The sequence below is a fragment of the Xyrauchen texanus genome, chromosome 30 (genome assembly GCF_025860055.1).
Source record: "Xyrauchen texanus isolate HMW12.3.18 chromosome 30, RBS_HiC_50CHRs, whole genome shotgun sequence".
Lineage (NCBI taxonomy): Eukaryota > Metazoa > Chordata > Actinopteri > Cypriniformes > Catostomidae > Xyrauchen > Xyrauchen texanus.
Genome location: NC_068305.1, coordinates 41,999,777 through 42,012,276, shown reverse-complemented (window position 1 = coordinate 42,012,276; position 12,500 = coordinate 41,999,777). Strand labels below are relative to the sequence as shown.

Here is a 12,500-nt window from a genome sequence, read left to right as displayed (position 1 = left end):
CTGCTGGCACAGTTTGATTTGTGCTTTTTCCACCACAGAGGCAACATTAGGCTTTAACAAATCCAAGCGAGAACGCAACCTGCGGTGCAGAAACAACATGGCAGGCGATTCCTTTGTGGTGGCATGTGGAGTGTTTCGATACGCCAGTAGAAAGGTGTCCAGCCTTTGTTGAATCGAAGTTGGCCCCTTAGAACAACGTAGTGCCCGCTTAAATGTCTGGACCAAGCGTTTAGCCAAGCCGTTCGTAGCTGGGTGAAAAGGTGCAGAACGTGTGTGTGTCACTCCATTAGACTTGACAAATGTCTGGAACTCCTCCGAGGTGAACTGAGGTCCATTATCGCTAACCAGCACTTCTGGGAGTCCATAATGACTAATAATCCTCTCAGCACCTGAATGGTCTTGGTAGATATAGTTGACTCCATCACACACACCTCTGGCCACTTGGAGTAAGCATCCACGACTACCAAGTACATGTGTCCTTCAAATGGACCTGCAAAGTCCACATGTATTCGCTGCCAAGGTGATTCCGGCCACTTCCAAGGGTGTAATGGTGAGGGACCAGGAGCTTTTTGCGTCGTTTGGCATGAGTGACAGGTTTTTGACAATTGTTCAATTTGGGCATCAATGCCAGACCACCAGACATAGCTCCGGGCAACTGCCTTCATCCTTACGATACCCGGATGCCCAGTGTGCAGCTCTGCCAGTACCCTGGATCTCAGTTTAGGAGGAATAACAACTCTCCAACCCCACATGAGGCAACCCTGTTGTGTAGTTAACTCATCTTTCCTGTTCACATACGGGGCGAGCACATTATTTGCATCTGTGACTTGTGAAAACCGTCCCGTTGCCACCATCTCCATTACTTGTGACATAGTGGCATCAGACCTTGTTTCTTTACAAACATCTGAACACAGCACTGGCAAAGAATCCAGATGCTTGACTTGAAGCAACTCCACTGTGTCCAGCTTAACCTGAGGTAGACGTGATAGACCGTCCGCATTACCGTGGTGTGCACCAACTCTGTACTGGATATCGTAGTCATATGCTGCCAACAACAAAGCCCAGCGCTGCATACGGGCCGCAGCCATAGATGGAATAGATTTCGTTGGACTGAAAATTGTTGTCAGCGGACGGTGGTCCGTGAGCAATGTAAACTTCCGCCCGTACAGATATTGGTAGAATTTTCGTACTCCAAAGACAATTCCAAGTGCCTCCCTTTCAATTTGAGCATAGTTTTGCTCTGCTTTGCTCAATGTTCTCGAGGCAAAGGCTATTGGTTTTTCCAGCCCGTCTGGTAGGATGTGTGAGATGACGGCACCCACGCCGTATGGCGATGCATCAAAGGCCAGTCTGATTGGTAACTGTGGATCATAATGGGTTAGTACGCTCTGTGACAGCAACAATTTTTTTACCTTGTTGAACGCATCCTCACACTCAAGAGACCACAGCCACTGCTTTCCTTTACACAGAAGGGCATTGAGGGGAACTAGTACTGATGCAAGATTAGGGATAAATCGACTAATAGTTTATAAGTCCTAGAAATGAACGAAGTTGACTGCGTCCTTCGGTGCAGGCGCATCCCTGATTGCCCTGACCTTTTCTGGTGACTTATGAAGACCCTGAGCATCTATGATGTGCCCCAAATACTCCAGCGAATCTTTAAAGAATTCACACTTCTCACGTTGGACACATAGCCCAAACTCATCCAGACAGCTGAGGACTGCCTCTACATTTTTAGATGCTGCTCGTCATTTGACCCCGTCACTAATATATCATCTAGATAGCAATGAACATTGGAAAGACCTTGTAAGATCTGATCCATTGCCCTTTGAAAAATTGCAGGAGCCGAAGCGATGCCGAATGGTAAACGATTGTAACAGAACAGCCCTTTCGACGTGGTGATAGTGAGACATTTGCGTGAGCGTTCTGCTAAAGGCACTTGTAAGTAAGCATTTGAGAGATCCAGTTTGGTGAAACGTTGACCCCCTGCCAATGATGAGAATAAGTCCTCTATTCGTGGAATCGGGTAACGATCAACACAAAGGGCTGGATTCACTGTTACTTTGAAGTCTCCACAAATCCTCACATCCCCATTCCTTTTTACCACTGGTACGATAGGGGTAGCCCATTCGCTGCATGTGACAGGGGAGATGACCCCCAGCTCCAATAGACGATTTAATTCTGCCTCCACTTTCGGTTTCAGTGCGTAGGGTACATTGCATGCGTGACAAAATCGTGGCTGGAACTGTGGTTTGAGTGACACTGTAGCCTCAAAATCTTTTAGCAAGCCCAGTCCTTCTCTGAAGACATTTTTGTGCTTTGTTAGCAATGTTTCCATTGACCCTTTACCCACACTTTTAATTTCACGCCAATTCGGCTTAATTTTCCTGAGCCACTCTCTCCCGAAAAGTGGTGGGGCATCTCCTTCCACGACATGGAGTGGTAATTTTGCTTTCTGTTTATTCATTGTCACTTTGACTATTATGACCCCTACTGGAGACACCGCCTCACCAGTATAGGTTTTCAGAATCACATCTGTCGTTCCCAATGGTTTATGGGCTAGTCGTTCATTGTAAAGTTCTCTTGAAATCAAAGAAACTGCAGCTCCAGTGTCTAATTCCATTTCCAAGATTTCACCCCTCTACATTTGGCTTTAGACAGATGTGTGATAATTCCTCCTTTCTAGACATCACATGCAGTGCCAGTTCCATATCAGTAGTATCATCACTTGAGGAATCTTTCACATTCATGTGATGCACTCTCTTTTTCTGTTGGGCATTTTTCATCCTCACTGATTTAAACTTTTTATATTCAGTTGTGTGTTTTGCTTTAATTTTACAAACTTTGGAAATGTGGCCTTTTTTACCACAGTTGTGGCACTGCTGCTCTTTAAAATAACAATCTTTTTCACTGTGGTTTGTTCTTCCACAACGGTAGCATTTGCTGCCCCCTTGCTCTTGCAAGGACATTGCATTCACTTTCAAAGAGCCACTTAACTGTTGAGATTCCTCGTGGCCGTTTCCATAGACACTGCAATGTCCACCGCCTTTTGAAACGTGAGAGCTGCTTCCGTCAGTAGCCGTTTCTGTGTAGACTCCGTTTTCAGCCCGCACACAAAGCGATCTCTTAATGCATCTTGCAAATGTGTCCCAAATTCGCAGTGTTCACTCATCTTTTTCAAAACTGCAACATACTGTGCTACTGTTTCTTGTTGATTGCGGTTATGAAACCTAAATCTTTCTGCAATCACGATCGGTTTCGGCGAGAAATGTTCTTTCAAAACATGCACAATGTCAACAAATGACTTCCCACCCGGTTTATCCGGAGCGATTAAAGTACGCAGCAGTCCGTATGTAGATGCACCCATTACACTTAGTAACACAGCAACTTGTTTCTCATCTGCAATGTCATTAGCAGCAACAAATTGTTCAAACCTTTCTATGTAGGTAGCCCATTGTTCGGCTGACTCATCAAAGGCATCCATATGACCGATAAACACAGCCATTTTGTCGGGTGTTGTTCTACAAGTTCACTACATGCATCAGATCTGCAGTATGGGTTCAATAAGGATTTTCCTCGTCCCCAAAATTGTTATATCCTTGTCTTTAATAACACAATGAGAAGCGGAGACGATTGCCGTGTTGATTAATTTTCTGTTTACTTGGGAACTCAATCTTCTTCATGTTCAACACAACAAATACAGGGGTGAGCTAGAGCGCCCTCTAGTGCGCAGGCATATTAAGTGCATATATCACACTTTTCTCACATGCTGTTGTGATGAGGGGGGCGTGGCCGGGCCGTGAGCGTGCATCAGATGATCAGCGGGAGAACCGGAGACGCCAGTTTGTGCTTCACAAATGATTTTGCTTCAGGACCCGAATTTCACATTTGACATCAAGTGACATTATTTATACTGTTGATTTCAACAACAAAAGATGCAGGACATTTTCTCTTCGCCCCTTTTAAAAGTTGATGAGCTCAATCATTTAGCAAAACGAATTCTGCATGTTTTTATGGTTATTTACATTTCACATGTTCTAGATCATTGAGTGAGTGCTGCTCTAGAACTTCTGCACATTTGTGCTACTTTTCCTTCTGGTCATGAACATCTGCAACTTAAATGAGGTCAAAGAGAAGCTGTAGAATCAGGCCAAGGGCACACGACACCGTCTGCGCTCTGACACTGCATCATACACACGCATGAAAGAACATGTCAAATCTGGTGAATCAGGATTCTTTGCTTGGGAAAGTTTCAGACGGGAAGATCCTTCTGGTCATCCGTTCAGCGTGTGCGTCACTCATTTGGGTATTTATCCGTGTTTTATTTGTGTGGCGATTGTGTCAGACGCTCATGAGCTGCACCTGTGGGGTGTCACGAGCAAAGCTTTGATTAATCTCGACTCGTGAGCGTGCTGCTGCCAAACACTGCGATTACAAGCGTGTTCAGATTGAACGCCCACTTTAAAACCTCTGGTATACAGCTTCTCAGAATAAATATCATTTCAAAGCAGATTTACAGTAATGCAGAAATGTCTGCTATGTCTTAAAGTCCTCTTGAGCAGTTTAATTAAAAAACATCATGAATGAAAAAGGATTTGAGCAAAGCCACAAAACTGCAGAAGATGTTAGTTGGTGGAGAAACAGCACCAGTCTTCTTAGGCAGCATCAACACATGCATCACATGACTCCATTTTATATATATATATATGTATATGCAAGTCTTTAAAATGACTTTTTAGACGAGACTTACAGTAACAACAGATTTGGCAGATCTAATATTCCAGATCTAATAGTTTCATAAGGTCTAATTAAGAATTCTGACACCAACCCATGTAATGCTTTAAATGCATGACCAATTATAACAATCAGTTATATGTTTAATCAGTATTGAACTGAAGACAATGACATTCCCTCCATTGATGTCTGCATTACATGCTCGAGGAACTTTACCTTTAAGGCCCAAACATACTCTACGCAAGTACGTGAACGCAGACACTCCTTGCTACGCGAGATCGATTTCACGCATCGTTGCGTTGTGAAATGTTTCAGCGCTCACTTCATAACACAACGCAAGTATGCGCTGCTTTCTCAGCATTGCCACAAGGGGCGCTAGGGCGCATTTCCTTCTTTCAATCAGCAACTGTCATGGCGGACTCAGGCAGCAATATGAGTTGAATCTTTTCGAAAATAAAGGCACATTGTTTTGGTCACCAGTCCGTTCAAATGAACTTCTTTTTTCACCGTGTCTCTTCCCCAGTCTTCAACTATCGAGTCGTCTACCACGTCCGGGCTGCATCCGAAAACATAGGCGGCTGACTTGCTGCCTAATCAGTTAATGGCTTAACCGGCAGCTGTTTTGAATGAACGGAACTCTAAAGGAAACTGGCACCTTATTTTCCTGGTTTCACATGCAGCACCGGTTTCGTCGTCGTGCTTAAACGATCTATTGCCCTCTTCTGGTATGAGGTTTGTAACGGTCAGAGCAACGCAAGCGTGCACATAATGTATGTACAACGGGAGCACACGTTGGCCACTTGCTCGTGTCTGCGTTTGCGTACTTGAGTGATGTTTCGGCCATTAGGATCATTGGTTGTAAATCATCTGCATAGCAAAGAAAATTATAGATGCAATTTTTCAAAAGAGTCGTGCCTTTGAAGGAGTAACCTTTGCACCTACCATGTCTGAAATTACTGTCTACTTAAGTAGCTCAATAGGTTCTGGGAAAGAGTCACTGTGTTCATGTAGCTGCCATTGTTCTTGAGTTTATATGTGGAGGTGTGACTTGTTTCACCCTTGTGTTTGTAGACGATCGTCCGCGGGAGCCGGCCACCCAAAGATGCCTCCATCAACGGACTGTTAGAAGAGTTTGACAGCATCTCTGTGACCCGCTCAAACTCCCTGAGGAAGGAGAGTCCACCCGGAGCGCACCAGACTGCCGGCGGCAAACCGCTTTCGCGAGCGGCAGCCGGCGGCGGGCCGGAGGAGAACGGGTTTGTTCACTATTACGGCCGTTTCTCGTGTGACCTGGACAGCAGCAAGGACTTGTCTATGGACCCGTATCGGGACAAAGGCGTCCACGAGGGGGACTGGCCTGGGACTGGACGACACTATCGCTTCTCTCTCAAACAGAACGGTCACCCCATCCGGAGTCCGTTCTACCCCGATGCAATGCCGCAGAAGTCTTCCGACTACGCAAAGATGCCGCCAGACTATCACGCGTACCTGGAGAGCAAGATGCGTCTGTCCACCGATGAAATGGCCCTGAGCGGCCGTAGGGATTATTACCGGGCGTCTCTAGGTGGATCCAGTCAGGATTACCGGGAACAGCCGCTCGGAACGCCTTCTCGAGTCTCCATTCAAAGCGAGCAGGTGAGCTATCCCAATGGAATCTGGGGATATGGTTCAGGACTTCGGGACGACTACGACAAGAGGCCGAAGTCTTCGTACATCAGTCAGACGAGTCCTCAGCCTGCCATTCGCCAGCGCTCGCGTTCGGGTTCAGGACTGCAGGAGCCCAGTCTGCCGTACGGCATCAGCAGCGTTTAAAGCAGCGCCGCAGGGATCGTACAGCTCCTACACGTATCCAAGACTCTCTGAAAACACATCCACACTCATCTTAAGCAAGGTAAACATCATCTCACGTCCATCTTTATAGATCACATACTCTGTATATGTTTCAAATTCAGTATGAAATGTTTTCCAAAATAACGGTTTATTTGTTCTATGTTCAAAGACCATGAGGACACATTCCCACTAGAGCTTTTGTTGTGGACTTGAGTCTGTTTGACGTGAGAGTTTGGTTTGTTTTATTGGTGTGAAAGCTGTTTTCATAACTGTAGAGCTCTCCAGTGAACTGAGTCCTCTTCAGACGCTTCTCTGGGGTTTGCAGTTGGTGTCTTATAGAACTGAACATTAATTGATGAAGTGTGTGAGATCGTGTGAGAGTGTGTGTGAGAGTGTGTGTTTGAGAGTGTGTGTGTGTGTGTGTGTGTGAGATTGTGTGTGTGTGCGTGTGTGAGATTGTGTGTGTGTGTGTGTGTGTGTGAGATTGTGTGTGTATGTGTGAGATTGTGTGAGATTGTGTGTGTGTGTGTGTGTGTGTGAGAGATTGTGTGAGATGTGTGTGTGTGTGTGTGTGTGTGTGTGTGAGAGAGATTGTGTGAGTGTGTGTGTGTGAGATTGTGTGCGTGCGAGTGTGTGTGTGTGTGTGTGTGTGTGAGATTGTGTGTGTGTGCATGTGTGAGATTGTGTTTGTGTGTGTGTGTGAGATTGTGTGTGTATGTGTGTGTGTGCATGTGTGAGATTGTGTGTGTGTGTGTGTGTGTGTGTGTGTGTGTGCGTGTGTGTGAGATTGTGTGTGTGTGCATGTGTGAGATTGTGTTTGTGTGTGAGATTGTGTGAGTGTGTGTGTGTGTATGTGTGAGTGTGTGTGTGTGTATGTGTGTGAGATTGTGTGTGTGTGTGAGTGTGTGAGTGCAGGCATGTAGTGCATGCGTGTAGTGCAGCGTGTAATGCTGGTGTGTAGTGCAGTGTATAGTAGCGTGTAGTGCAGCGTATAGTAGCGTGTAGTGCAGCGTATAGTAGCGTGTAGTGCAGGTGTGTAGTGCAGCGTAAAGTAGCATGTAGTGCAACGTAAAGTAGCATGTAGTGCAACGTAAAGTAGCGTGTAGTGCAGGTGTGTAGTGCAGCGTATAGTAGCATGTAGTGCAGGTGTGTAGTGCAGCGTATAGTAGCATGTAGTAGCGTGTAGTGCAGCGTATAGTAGCGTGTAGTGCAGTGTATAGTAGCATGTAGTGCAGCGTTTAGTAGCGTGTAGTGCAGGTGTGTAGTGCAGCGTATAGTAGCGTGTAGTGCAGGTGTGTAGTGCAGCGTATAGTAGCATGTAGTAGCGTGTAGTGCAGCGTATAGTAGCGTGTAGTGCAGTGTATAGTAGCATGTAGTGCAGCGTTTAGTAGCGTGTAGTGCAGGTGTGTAGTGCAGCGTATAGTAGCGTGTAGTGCAGCGTATAGTAGCGTGTAATGCAGGTGTGTAGTGCAGCGTATAGTAGCGTGTAGTGCAGCGTATAGTAGCGTGTAGTGCAGGTGTGTAGTGCAGCGTATAGTAGCGTGTAGTGCAGTGTATAGTAGCATGTAGTGCAGCGTATAGTAGCGTGTAGTGCAGGTGTGTAGTGCAGCGTATAGTAGCGTGTAGTGCAGTGTATAGTAGCATGTAGTGCAGCGTATAGTAGCGTGTAGTGCAGGTGTGTAGTGCAGCGTATAGTAGCGTGTAGTGCGGTGTATAGTAGCATGTAGTGCAGCGTGATAGTAGCGTGTAGTGCAGGTGTAGTAGTGCAGGTGCGTAGTAGTAGCGTGTAGTGCAGCGTATAGTAGCGCGTAGTGCAGCGATAGTAGCGGTAGTGCAGCGTATAGTAGCGTGTAATGCAGGTGTGTAGTGCAGCGTATAGTAGCGTGTAGTGCAGTGTATAGTAGCATGTAGTGCAGCGTATAGTAGCGTGTAGTGCAGCGTGTAGTGCAGCGTATAGTAGCGCTAGTGCAGCGTGTAGTGCAGCATATAGTAGCGTGTAGTAGCTGCAGTGCAGCGATAGTAGCGTGTAATGCAGGTGTAGTGCAGCGTATAGTAGCGTGTAGTGCAGCGTGTAGTGCAGCATATAGTAGCGTAGTGCAGCGTGTAGTGCAGCCGTATAGTAGCGCGTAGTAGTGCAGCAGCGTATAGTAGCTGCAGTAGCGTGTAGTGCAGCGTATAGTAGCGTGTAGTTCAGCGTGTAGTGCAGCGTATAGTAGCGCGTCTGCGGTAAGTCGCTGAGTGTGTAGTGCAGCGTATAGTAGCGTGTAGTGCGCGTAGCGTAGCGTAATAGTAGCGTGTAGTGCAGCGTGTAGTGCAGCGTATAGTAGCGTGCTAGTGCAGCGCTGTAGTGCAGCATATAGTAGCGTGTAGTTTAGCGTGTAGTGCAGCATATAGTAGCGTGTAGTTTAGCGTGTAGTGCAGCGATAGTAGTGCAGTGTAGTGCAGATAGTAGTGCAGCAGTGTAGTAGCGTAGTAGCGTGTAGTGCAGCGTAGTGCAGCATATAGTAGCGTGTAGTTTAGCGTGTAGTGCAGTATATAGTAGCGCGTAGTGCAGGCGTGTAGTGCAGCGATAGTAGCTGCAGTGCAGTGCAGCATATAGTAGCTGTAGTAGCGTGTAGTGCAGCGTATAGTAGCGTGTAATGCGCATGTAGTGCAGCGTATAGTAGCGTGTAATGCAGGTGTGTAGTGCAGCGTATAGTAGCGGTAATGCAGGTGTAGTAGCGTAAGTAGCGTGTAGTGCAGCGTAGTAGTATAGCAGTGCTAGTGCAGCGTGTAGTGCAGCATATAGTAGCGTGTAGTTTAGCGTGTAGTGCAGCGTATAGTAGCGTGTAGTTTAGCGTGTAGTGCAGCGTATAGTAGCGTGTAGTTTAGCGTGTAGTGCAGCGTATAGTAGCGTGTAGTTTAGCGTGTAGTGCAGCGTATAGTAGCGTGTAGTTTAGCGTGTAGTGCAGCGTATAGTAGCGTGTAGTTTAGCGTGTAGTGCAGCATATAGTAGCGTGTAGTTTAGCGTGTAGTGCAGCGTATAGTAGCGTGTAGTTTAGCGTGTAGTGCAGCGTATAGTAGCGTGTAATGCAGGTGTGTAGTGCAGCGTATAGTAGCGTGTAATGCAGGTGTGTAGTGCAGCGTAAAGTAGCGTGTAGTGCAGCGTGTAGTGCAGTATATAGTAGCGTGTAGTTTAGCGTGTAGTGCAGCGTATAGTAGCGTGTAATGCAGGTGTGTAGTGCAGCGTAAAGTAGCGTGTAGTGCAGCGTGTAGTGCAGCATATAGTAGCGTGTAGTTTAGCGTGTAGTGCAGCGTATAGTAGCGTGTAATGCAGGTGTGTAGTGCAGCGTATAGTAGCGTGTAATGCAGGTGTGTAGTGCAGCGTATAGTAGCGTGTAGTGCAGCATGTAGTGCAGCATATAGTAGCGTGTAGTGCAGCGTGTAGTGCAGCATATAGTAGCGTGTAGTTTAGCGTGTAGTGCAGCGGATAGTAGCGTGTAGTTTAGCGTGTAGTGCAGTGTATAGTAGCGTGTAGTGCAGGTGTGTAGTGCAGCGTGTAGTGCAGCATATAGTAGCGTGTAGTTTAGCGTGTAGTGCAGTGTGTACTTCAGTGTTATTAACTGCAGCACTTCATCAGCTGCAGAGATTCAGTTCAGGTAAACAGATTGTAGCGCATTCAGCACATATGGACTGTGATATTTGTGTGAGGCAGTTCCCCATCAGTCTCGCCTCACTGATGTCGTGAAGCTGGCGCGCTCAGGTCACTTTCAGCGGTTTGTCGTGTTGGTGGCGGACTCGAGGGCTCTGGCTGTGATGAAGCGATGTTGCAGGACCTTCCTTTTCTGCAGCCGTTGCATAAAAACCGCCGCCACAGAATTCAATTTCACACTCCAGTTGGGGTGTTGATTACGCTGCCAAATTCAGATTAATGTGCGTTTCACGAACACGGATCCGCCAGCGGTGGGGGTGGGGGGGTCTCTGGACTCCTCCGGCCCATGAACACTCTCAGTGGGAATGATTGATTAAACGAGCCCACCGGCATAATTACACGCCGCACCTTCATGAACCTTCTCATCATACGGCCATTATGAGGCGATCCTTGTCGTGTCATCTCTTTGTGTTGGGGGTGTGGCGGGAATAATTCAATCTGCTGCCCGTTGTGACCACTATGAGTCGAGTGTCTGTGTGTGTGTGTGTGTGTGTGTGTGTGTCTGTGTGTGTGTGAGTAGTGTGTGTCTGTGTAGTGTGTGTGTGTGTCTTTGTGTGTGTAAGTGTCTGTGTGTGTGTGTGTGTTTGTGTGTGCATGTCTTTGTGTGTGTGTGTGTGTGTGTGCGTGTGCGTGTGCGTGTGTGTGTGTGTGTGTGTGTGTGTGTGTGTGTGTGATTGAGCTGAGAACCTTTTTCTTCAAAACATTTCTTTTTAAATTTCTTTTGTCGCATTTTTGCATTTTACTGCTTTGCTGAAAAAAAAGTGTGATGTCATAATGGTTATTATTAAATATATTTATTTAAGAGGGTTTTTTACCAAATGTTATTTATATGGGCTGACATACAGAACTCAGAACATTTGCACTCTTAAAGGGATCTCTGACCCAAAAAGGAAAGTTCTGTCATTATTTACTCACCCTCATGTTGTTCTAACCCCATATGACTTTATTTCTTCTGTGGAACACAAAAGGAGATGTTTAGCAGAATGTTCACGCAGCTCTTTTCCATAAAATAAAACAGACGGTGAGCAGCAGCTGTCAAACTTCAATAATGACAAACAAAGCAACTCCGATTCATTTTAGTGAGTCAGTTCGTTCAGGTAGTTCATGTAAATGATTCACTGATTCACTTGAGCCTTAAACAAACTCAATATTGACTCAGCATTAAAACTATTGTTACTTTTCATAATGATTGTTATACATCTATAAATGTCCTAAATGTTTTGAGTGCGTTCTCTCTTCTGGCCTGCACTCGTGCAGTGATATAGGAGTCTGAGGAGTGATTTATAGCTGCAGTTCGGTGGGTGTTTCGTTGGAAACTTGATGAATTATCTGCTTGAAAATCATTATAGGCTTGTAATATCATGTGGAGTAACTATGTGTGAACTCAGACTTGTGCATTAAATGGAGGATCACATCTACACCTCTTTGTTTGTGTCAAACAGGGCGAGTACGCATCTCGTGATGGAAGTCCGCAGGTGCTCGGGGCCGAGACGTACCCACGAGGTCCCCTCAAACTAACTCAGAGTCACAGCAAATCCGGTTACCCGCCCAGTTTCCAGTACCCGCCCCCCTTCCACTACAAACCCTCGCCATATCAGCACCCGCCATTGCAGCCCAGCCCACCTTACACCCCACAGGGGGCGCAGTCGCAGCCCTCGTCCCCGTACATCCCACCCGGTGCGTATCCTCCGCCCAGCTGGGGCTCATCATCCGAGCAGCCGCCCTTGCGGGTGTCTCATGAGCAGTTCCGCGCGGCGCTGCAGCTGGTGGTGAACCCGGGCGACCCGCGGGAATACCTGGACAACTTCCTGAAGATCGGCGAGGGCTCCACAGGCATCGTGTGCATCGCTACGGAGAAGCACAGCGGCAAACAGGTGGCCGTTAAAAAGATGGACCTGAGAAAACAGCAACGCCGGGAACTTCTGTTCAACGAGGTGAGAGAGGAAGATCAAACAGACCAGCAACACTTCTAACTGGAAAATCTGGAAACATCAGAGGATTTTAAGATTGTATTTTCCCGATCACACCTGGAGTCATGAGTTAGAATCCAGGGTGTGCTGAGTGACTCCAGTCAGGTCTCCTAAGCAACCAAATTGGGCCGGTTGCTAGGGAGGGTAGAGTCACATGGGGTAACCAAATTGGCTCGGTTGCTAGGAAGGGTAGAGTCACATGGGGTAACCAAATGGACCCGGTTGCTAGGGAGGGTAGAGTCACATGGGGTAACCAAATTGGGCCAGTTGCTAGG

General features: G+C 46.8%; 1 protein-coding gene across 1 annotated transcript in view; it reads left to right on the top strand.

Annotated features, from left to right (window-relative positions):
- The window catches only part of LOC127624084 (serine/threonine-protein kinase PAK 5-like), a 61,939-nt gene that overhangs the window by 38,561 nt on the left and 10,878 nt on the right, over nt 1-12,500 (top strand). The window contains 3 exon segments of the mRNA XM_052098733.1: nt 5,806-6,527; nt 6,529-6,625; nt 11,698-12,189. Of these exon segments, the coding sequence (XP_051954693.1) occupies nt 5,806-6,527; nt 6,529-6,625; nt 11,698-12,189 (1,311 nt within the window).